Raw genomic sequence first — 10,557 nt, 5'->3', positions numbered from 1 at the left:
TAAGTATAAACAAGAGAGTAAAGTATTACATAGAGTGAAAATGTATATGCCTCAGAGATTTTAGTGTTCATACTAATTTCAGTTAAAGAAGACATCATCAGGAAAAACAATTATGAACTAAAATGGATTACTACATACGATGCAGAAAATGGCATTCAAAAAGAACAAAGCTTCTTACAATGATTCTCAAACAAGAGAGGATTAAACTACCCTAAAATATTTGAGGAATCTATGAAGATGAGAGCAGACAGTGATGTCAGTCAGGCAGACATCAGTCTTAAGATAACTAATAAGAACTTGGTAATAAACATTAATGGCTTCCTATGGTTAGAATTCTCAGCTTTTGCAAAAGAATACTGTGGTATCAAGCCCACTGCTGTGTAGAGAGATGTGATATGTCTTGAATTTCAATAAAGTCTGAAGTTTATTTCAAACAGATATATTTACCCATATACACAGAGACCATTATATATATATATATGTCATACATATCAAAATGCAGGTTTCTGAATTTTAAACCATCGTCATAGGATTTCAGGCAGCATAAGAGCTAGAAGCTCCTTAACTGAATTTATATAATTTATTTTAGAATACATATTTCTATAAATATTATATCTATGATAAATAATAAATATGTCCGTAAAATATATATAATCTGTTTATAGGATAGTCTTCTAGGGAGAAGAGTACACCAATAGGTTTTCCAATACCAAACAGCCTAAAAAACATAATTACAAGTAATACTATATGGACTGAGCAGCTTCTAATTTTACTTTTACTTTTAATATATTTAAAAATATTTAATATTTAGCATTTATATTTACATATATGTGTGTATAAATTTGAAATATAGCAGATCACAAAAACATACTTCTTAAAATAGAAACAGAAGGAAAACTCATGCAAAAGTATTATAAAGTCATATTTTATTATATAATAATACTTTAATATAATAATATTATAATTGTATTTTAAGAACTTTTCCCATGTGCCCATGTGCTTGAGGTTCTTCCACACTTTTTCTGTTAGTTTCAGTATGTCTGGTTTTATGTTGAGGTCCTGGATCAACTTGGACTTGAGCTCAGTACAAGGAGGTAAGTATGGATCGATTTGCATTCTTCTGCAAGCTGGCAGCCAGTTGAACCAGCACCATTTGTTGAAAAGGCTATCTTTTTTACACTGAATGGTTTTAGCTCCTTTGTCAAAGATCGAGTGACTTTAGGTGTGTCAATTCAATTATGTGTTTTCAATTATATTCCATTTATCTCCTTGTGTGTCACTGTATCAATACCAGCAGTTTTTATCACTACTGCTCTGTAGTAAAGCTTGAGGTCTGGCATCGTGATTCCCCCAGAAGTTCTTTTATTGTTGAGAATAGTTTTTGCTACCCTGGAATTTTGGAAATACCCAAGATGTAGTTGCAAAATGTTCTTTCTAGCTCTATGAAAAATTGATTTGGAATTTCGATTGGGATTGCACTGAATGTGTAGATTGCTTTCCCCATTTGGACATTTTTATTATATTAATCCTGCCATTCCGTGAGCATGGAAAATCTTTTCATTTTCTGAGATCTTCTTTGATTTCTCTCTTTTTTCTTCTTTTCAATAAGATCAAAGGTTTTATTCACAATTTGTCATATGGAATACCATAACCCAAAGCAGAGTAGCTGCTGGTTCTTCTCTCAGTACACTTTCCTATTCTACCTGCCAGGTCACTCTTAACTCACAGATTGCATACGCTCATCTAATTTCTTCTATTGAAGTCTTTCTTTCTTAAAAAACATCAAGCAATGGATTGGGAAAAGATCTTTTCCAATCCTATATCTGATAAATGGTAAATAATTAATATATACAAAGACCTTATGAAATCAGACTCCATAGACTCAAAAAACCCCTATTTAAAATGGGGTACAGAGGTAAACAAAGAATTCTCAGCTGAGGAATTTCAAGTACATAAAGTAATGTTAAACATTTTCGATCATCAGAGAAATTCAAATCAAAACAACCATAAAAATCTACCTCACACTTGTCAGAAAGGCTAAGTTGAAAAACTCAGGTCACAGCAGATGCTGATGAGGATTTGGAGAAAGAAGAACATTCTTGCATTGCTGGTGGGATTGCAAGCTGTCACAATCTTTATGTAAATAAATCTCACAATTCTTAAGAAAATTGGACATTTTACTACCTGAGGAGGCAGCTGTACCACTCCTGAGAATATACTCCAAAGATGCTCCAACATATAAGAATGACACATAATACTCTATGTTCATAACAGCTTTATTTATAATAGCCAGAAGCTGGAAAGTATCCACATGTCTCTAAACAAAGGAATGGATTCAGATAATGTGGTACATTTAAACAATGGAAATTTATACAATTTAATACTCAGGTATTAAAAACAATTATTTCATGAAATTCTCAGACAAGTGGATGGTACTAGAAAATGTCATGCTGATTGAGCTACCCCAGTCACAAAAGAACACACATAGCATGTATTCACTGATAAGTGGATATCAGCCCCAAATCTCTGAATACCCAATATACAACTCACAGATCACATGAATCTCAAGTAGAAGGAAGAGCAAGGTGTGGATATTTCAGTCTTTCTTAAAAGAGGGAACAAAATAATCACAGGAGGTAGTGGGACTGAGGGACATGAGAGGGACAGAGGGAGGGAGGGGACAAGGATCTAGCTTGGGAGTTTACAGGAAAGATGTACAGAGGGTCATAAAGTTGAACTGAGGTGTGTAGTAATGGGGGCTGGGGAACTAGGGGTAGCTATCAGGAAAGCAAGAGTCTCCCAGCACACAGTGGGAATGGCATTAGCTGAAATACTGAACAAAAGAGACCATATCCAGAGGTTGGGCATATCTAGAAGAAATATAGAGATGAAGAGTGTAGATACCGAGACCTGCGAGGTTTGTGACGTCATACAAGCGACAATTAAGACAATGTATAGGTCTGTTGCCAAGGCAACAGCCACCATTTACACAGAATTCCATAGCCCACCTTTACCTGTAATTACATCACCACCCGTATATAACCGGGCAGAGCTTCTTCCGCTCTCTTTTCTTTTCTTTTCTTTTCTTTTCTTTTCTTTTCTTTTCTTTTCTTTTCTTTTCTTTCTTTTCTTTTCTTTTCTTTTCTTTTCTTTTTCTTTCTTTCCTTCCTGCCCGCTACCCCTTTCCCCATCTTAAATAAAGTCCGACGTGGAACTGTTTGGCCTGGTGTATCTCATTGCGGTCCACGTCTCCAGCGCATCCCCGCGGCCTGTGCTGTGCGAACATGCAGCAAGCAGGCAGGATCTTTTGCACAGAAACCAACATTTTGGTGAGCTCAGCCAGGAGATCTTACCTACAGCTGCTACACTGCTGCAGTCCCGCCCACCATTGCCTCTGCTAAGCTGCTGCACTCCTGCCCGCCTGCGCTGCCGCCCGCATGTGCTGCTGCCCCTGCTGCCCACATGCAACCTCCTACCCCCGCAACTGCCCGCTGCCCACCATTACTGCCCCTGCACAACTGGAGACTCACCAGCTTCATCACCTGGGACAGCTCTACTGCTTGCCACGTGGGTTGCCTCTGGGCCACTAGACCAAACAGTTCCACACTCCCAGCTACCAGATCGCACACCTTTAGCAAACACCATTGGCTTAATCTGTAAGGTGTTTAGGTTGGCTGGGGGGAATCTTAACTGCAGAAGGGATCTGGCCAACCTTTTCTGGAGCTAAGAATTGCCTTTTCAGCTAACACTCGTGTTAGGACACTCAATGTCTGGTGTATCCTAATCCAGAAGTGATCCTGAGTTCCCCCCCTCCTCATTGACTTTTATGGTTGCAGACCAAATCCTGGACCAGGCAGGACACTTCCTCAGGCTTTAAATGCCCCAGCTCCTAATGGCCCTCTCGACTGCCTGGGCTCTTTGGCTTAGCTGCATTTTTGTTGTTACTACACTCTTCAGGATGCTGAATTTGTAGTCAACAACATCCCCGTCCACCTGATGGGTAATAGAGTGTCTTTGTTGGTACCTCCAGGCACCCCACTGGGATGTCTCCTGGAAAATCTCAACTCTGAAACTAACACATGATTTGAGGCTGTCAAAACTATTAAACCTCTGTAATAAGGGGTGTCATTGAGGACTCAAGTATATAATTTAAGGAATATCTGTGGGCTTTGGGCATTGTCTTTACTGACAATCTTAACACCAGTGTGCCTTCTTGTGCAACAGGAGTCTCTGTCACAATTTTGTACAAGAATTGTTTTGATCCTACTACAAAATAGATTTCCTATGCTTGATGTATGCTGCCTGCCCTCTGTTGGTGCAGAATTGCACTACAAGGAGGTTTATGTCTGGCCCAACAATGAAGACTCCACACTGTGATTCTTGCACAGTAATATGTGGCTGTGTCCTCAGTAGTTACAGAGTTCAACTGCAGGAAGAACTGGTTCTTGGATGTGTCTCTCGTGATGGAGATTCGACTTTGGAAAGATGGGTTGTAGCTAGTGCTACCACTGTAGCTTATGGCCCCCATCCACTCCAGTTTGTTTCCTGGCACCTGCCGAATCCAGCTCCACCAATAATTAGTAGTGATAGAGTAGCCAGTGACAGAGCAGGTGAGGGACAGTGACTGAGAAGGTTTCATCAGACCAGGTCCCGACTCCTGAAGCTGCACATCAGACAGGATACCTTCAGAGAAGAAAAATAAATTCTGTCAATCACAAATTTTGAAAACTCTTCCTGGACAAATTTATGAAATGGCAATACTCACCAGGAAGGACTGACAACAGGTAGAGAAGACTCAACACCCTCATCTTTTAGGCTACACCCCCTTATCTTCAGAGGTCTGTCTCCCTTGAGAGAGATGGAAGCTCCTATATCATAGCGGGGGAATTTAAATTAGAGCTAGAATATCTATTTGCATGTAGAGACCCAGCCTTGGCTTCATAATTGGGGAGGAACAATAATGAGTGAAGTTGGTTATTAAAATAAGAACATCAGTGTCTCTGACTTTCTTTAGTGTGAGACTGGAATAGGAGTGCATTAGGATTGTAGAAATTACAGGAGACACATTTAGACATGATCCCATTGCCATTTTCTACGCCATCCTCCCAGGAACCCTCTTCTGTGCCTATGTTTTAAAGTGAATTCCAATTTTCTTCTTACGCTTGAGCTCTTGCTTTATTATTCCTATGTCCATACCATTCCTAATTTTTTTCTTTTCCCACCAATGGAATATGTTTCCATCTTTCCTAAATCTTAGTACCCTCTCTTTTTATAGTTGCAGAAATGATCTGGTATCTTTTCAGTAGAAAGTCCTTATCAGAATCTACAGGAGTGATGTAGGTAGATTAAAATTGATTTGTAATTTTACCTTTTGGGAAACTATCCAGAAAAAAAAATCCATAGGAACTACAACAGGTGAGTCCATCCCTCCATTATGTTTCTCCTTTCACCAATTACTCTCCAGCATTTGGTGCCATGTGTTTCTTTAATAAACGTCATTGTTGCTTGGATTAGATGAAATCTCAAGCTACCTTATTGATATATATTTTCTTGATAAGTTAAGGCTTTGAAAACATTAAAGTGTTTAGTATTCAAATGTTTTAAGCTTTTGTTTTCACTACAGATATAAACTACTTTTTCAAAGTATCTCTGCTCTCAACCTGATGCATTATTGCATTCTTGACATTTCAAGAGCTGAGAGAATAAGTCTGCATCTTGTGCAGATATATCACTGAATAATACACTCTTCCTTTTTTTTTTTTTTATCCAATCTCACTCTATATCATGTATGGAATGTTCTCTGTCTGAACCATTATAGTACTGTCAGCTCATCATTGCCTGATGGAGCATTTTACAATGCTCTGTGACCTTTCTGAGTTTTTGAGCAGCATAGAAGCAGATTTATGAACATCAGAATGACTGTGCATTTTGGGAGGGGTTGGAATTTTCTCAAGCATAGTGTGCTCCCTTAACTTGCCAGCTCAGTGGAATTCTGACCAGATATCTGATTTTGGAATGGACAGTCTCCCACAAAGATCCTATGATTTATATCAAAGAACTGTTTCCAAATTGCCTCAACAGCAGAAATATGATCTTGGGGTGATTGGCCTATTAATAAACAGCCTGCACCAATAAATTTGATAATCTCCCTACATGCTGTTCTCATTTTTCAAGTTGTGTATGAGCTCCCATCTACTTAAAGTAAAATGATTCATTGTTAAAATGAGCAAGGAGTAGTAGGATTAACTGCAGGAAGAAGACATCACTATCAGAAAAACTCCCGTCTTCACACTGAGCTGTCTCCCTAAGGATGAGTGTTTGTATCCTTGTCCACAGTGAGAGATACTTCCAGTTCATGAAATAATGGGCTATTACTGGTGTGCCATTTAACCACATGAATATGTTTACTTTCGAAGAACTCTTTCATGAAGTTTTTCAAATGTGTACATGAAGCTTTATGGAAAATGTAGACAATCAATTGTACTTATGAATATGTGAAAAAAGTGGCAGTTTTATTTATTATATTCAAAAGAATTTCCATGGGTTTTTTTGATACTTCCTTAATTTCACCAGCAAAGGCATCAAATTACCTTCAATCTTTCACACACTTCTAAACATTCAACTTATATTCTTAACAACACATTGGCTACATGTTTCCTAATTTATTCTACTGTTTGTATTCCTTCAGTTACTCCTTTGTTACACTAAAATTATTCAATGAGAACACTTGATTAATCACTTAACAAAGGGATTGGCAAACTTTTGAGATTCAGGACTGAAAAATGCATTTCCTGCAGCCAAAAGAGTTAAGCTCTTGACATGACTTTTTGGTACAAAAGAAGGCAGAATACAACTGACTGAGCTGATTGTGGAATTTAACATTGGCAATTCTATACAGAATAATACTATTTGCAAACAAATATTCTGGATGTATCATGCTCTTGAATATATTTCTCAGACTATTAGTCAAAGTCATACAATGCATCTGTGCCTGGATTCTCACACGTGTTTCTGGGATCCCTGGCTTGGGTTTTAATCATCAGAGTAATCCAATACATTCCCCCAACTTCATTTATTCAAAATCTATTTGTTAATTCTTTTTTTCCTCCAGATGTGATCCTGGTGCCCACAGGTGAGTCACATCTACCATGTTAATGTTCTGCATTTTGTTCAGAACAGATTATATTCTGTATTTAAATATGTGCAACAGAAATATGAACATATTTCTTTAGATATTTGGTTATTTCAACAATTATTTTCAGAAAACTTCTTTGGAGGTTTTCTGAAAAGTATGAATTGTAATTTGAAAATTTTCAGACTTAGAATATTTTACCATCCACAATCCTATGGCACTTCTTTTGAACCCTGGAGTTTTCTTTTTGCCAGGGCAATTTGGGGAGAGTTATGGCGATGAAAAACTTGTGGAGAGTTTTGTGTCTGAGTTCACAATTCAGTTTATTCACTGTGATACGCCAAGAATATTTGTTTGCAAATAGTATTATTCTGTATAGAATTACCAATGTTAAATTCCACTATCAGCTCAGTTGTATTCGGCCTTCTTTTGTAGCAAAAAGTCATGTCAACTTATATTCTTATATAGTAATACATGGCAGAGTCTTCATTTCTCAGTCTCTTTATTTGTAGACACAAGAAGTTTTAGAATTGTTCCTGTAGATGGCAAATTGTCCTTCACAGACTCAGCATAGTTTTGTCACTCCTGTCATGTTTTATATCTGCTAAACACTCTAGGCACTTCCATGATGCTTCTCAAATCCACTGAATCCAGTAATGAATTCAAGGGAATCCAGGGGATTCACAAGAGGGTTTATGGGACGCTTCAGGCAGTACCATGCCCCCTCAAGATTCTACAAGCTGCACATCACCATGTATTCCTGAAAGCAGAGATAATCCTAGCCAGAAAGCTGCTACATATCTAGAGTCCCACTTAAGCATGTTGTTTTACATGAATATTCTCTTGTCTGTGCTTTACATTTTAAAAGAGCAACAAGGAAGTCCCATCTAAGCCCCAACTCTGCTTTGAATATTCTATTTTTCAGTGCTAGTCACTAAGAGGGAAGACCTAGGTAGAATTCAGTGCTGAGCTCCTCTTCCAGAGGTGAGGCTGAGCACTGGGCTTGTTTTTGTTGAGTAGCAGAAGCCCCTGTCTTTATCACCATTTCCTATAATAGCAAATTATGGAGTACATCTGTGAGAACGGAGTGGCCAAAGAAGACGCAAGGGTCATTTTGGAAACTGAGAATTTTGATAATTATATGTATTTACACGTGTCTTTTTTTAAAATATGAAACTTAATTAGCATCACAAATTGTCATATTTCCAGACCAATCTCAGATCTGTAGTTGTGCTTCTCCATATTGTGTATAGCTTTTCTCTGAGACATTACTTGCTCAGAGTCAGACATGTCTGAAGTTCTTTTTTCTTTCTTTCTTTCTTTTTTATTGAAAAGGGAAGTAAAAACATTTTGTGATAAAATTGAAGATTTACATGAAAAGCATTTCTTTTTTAATTTTAATTTTTTTTAGATATATTCTTTATTTACATTTTAAATGTTGTCTCCTCTCCTGATTCCACCTCTCCCAAACATCCCATAAGCAATCAGCCCTTCCCCAATCAACCCTTCCCACTTCTCTCTCCTGGTAATCCTCTCCACTAAGGCATCAAGTTTCTTCAGGACCAAGGGCCTATCCTCAATTTGGTATCTAACAAGGCCATCCTCTGCTGTCGATGTGTCTGGAGCCAGGGGTAATTCCATGTGTACTCTTTGGTTGATAGTTTTGTCCCTGGGAGGACTGGGAATACTGGGTGGCTCATACGGTGGTTCCTCCTATGGAACTGCAAACCCCTTCAGCTCCTTGAGCCCTTTCTCTAGGTCCTCCATTGGGGAACATGGTCTCAGTTCAATGGCTGGCTGAAAGTGGCCCCTCTTTATTTCTCATAAACTTGCAGAGACTCCCAGGTGACAGCTATATCTGGCTCCAGTCAGCAAGCACTTCTTGGCATCGATAATATTGTCTGGGTTTTGTAAATGTATATAGGATGGATCAATAGGTGGGGTAGTCTCTGGATGGTCTTTCCCTCAGAATCTGCTTCACATTTTGTCTCTATATCTCCTTCTATCGGTATTTTGATCCATCCTCTATGAAGGACCAGAGTATCCATATTTTGTTTTTCCTCCTTTTTGGCCATCATTTGATATGTGAAATGTGTCTTGGTTAATCCATGCTTCTGGGCTAATATCCACTTATCAGTGAGTGCACACCATGTGTTTCCTGATTAGGTTACCTTACTCAGGATGATGTATTACAGTTCCATCCATTTGTCTAAAAATTTCATGAATTTTTTGTTTTTAATAGCATAGTAGTACTCCATTGTTTATTTATACCACATTTTCTGTATCCATTCCTCCATTGATGGATATCTGGGTTCTTTCCATCTTCTGGCTATTATAAATAGGGCTGCTATGAACATAGTGGAGCATGTGTTCTTATCACATACTGGAGAATCCTCTAGGTATATTCCCAGTAGTGGTATAACAGGGTCCTCAAGGATTAGTATGCCCAGTTTTCTGAGGAACCACTAAACAGATTTCCAGAGTCTTTGTACCAGCTTGCAATCACACCAGCAGTGAAGGAGTGCTCCTCTTTCTCCACATTTTCTCCAGCACCTGCTCTCTCCTGAGTTTTTATCTTGGGCATTCTGACATGCAAGAGGTGAAATCTCAGGGTTGTTTTGATTTGCATTTCCCTGGTACTAAGAATGTTGAGCATTTATTTAGTTGTTTCTCAGCCATTTGATATTCCTCAGATTAAAATTGTTTGATTGTTTCTGTACCCCATTTGTAATAGGGTTAATCGGTTTTCCGGTGTCTAATTGAGTTCTTTGTATATATTGTATACATGGCACATACATTGTATATATGTATGTGCCTTTGTTTGCACATAGGGTTGTTAAAGATCTTTTCCCAATTTGTTGGTTGCCATTTAATCCTTTTGAAAGTGTCCTTCCCCTTACAGAAATTTCGTAATTTTATGAGGTCCCATTTGTCAATTCTTGATCTTATAGCATAGGCTATTAGTGTTCTGTTCAGGAAAATTTCCCCTGTGCCCATGTGTTCAATGCTCTTCTCCAGTTTTTTTTCTATTAGCTTCAATGTGTCTGGTTTTATGTGGAGGTCCTTGATCTACTTGGACATAATCTTAGTACAAGGAGATAAGAATGGATTGATTTGCATTCTTCTGCATGCTGTCCGCTAGTTGAGCCAGCACCATTTCTTGAAAAGACTATCTTTTTTCTACTCAATGGTTTTAGCTCCTTTGTCAAATTTAAGTGACCGCATATGTATAGCTTCATTTCTGGGTCTTCAATTCCATTCCATTGATCTACCTGCCTGTCACTGTACCAATACCATGCAGGTTTTAAACACCTGTTACTCTGTTGTACTGCATGAGGTCTGGGATATAATTCCTACAGAAGTTCTTTTACTATTGTAAATAGTTTTCACTATCCTGGGGTTATTTGCTATGCAAGATGAATTTG

General features: G+C 38.1%; 1 gene segment (V, D, J or C); it reads right to left on the bottom strand.

The window, feature by feature from the left end:
• Nucleotides 1–4,282: 4,282 nt before the first annotated feature.
• LOC127687787 (Ig heavy chain V region 3-6-like) lies at nucleotides 4,283–4,883 on the bottom strand. The segment is given in 2 exon segments: nucleotides 4,283–4,683; nucleotides 4,766–4,883. Coding segments are annotated over 2 exon segments (444 nt in total).
• Nucleotides 4,884–10,557: the final 5,674 nt, after the last annotated feature.

Source organism: Apodemus sylvaticus, chromosome 6 (assembly GCF_947179515.1).
Source record: "Apodemus sylvaticus chromosome 6, mApoSyl1.1, whole genome shotgun sequence".
NCBI lineage: Eukaryota > Metazoa > Chordata > Mammalia > Rodentia > Muridae > Apodemus > Apodemus sylvaticus.
The sequence above is the reverse complement of the archived record's forward strand: the minus strand, read 5'-3'. Positions and strand labels throughout refer to the sequence as shown.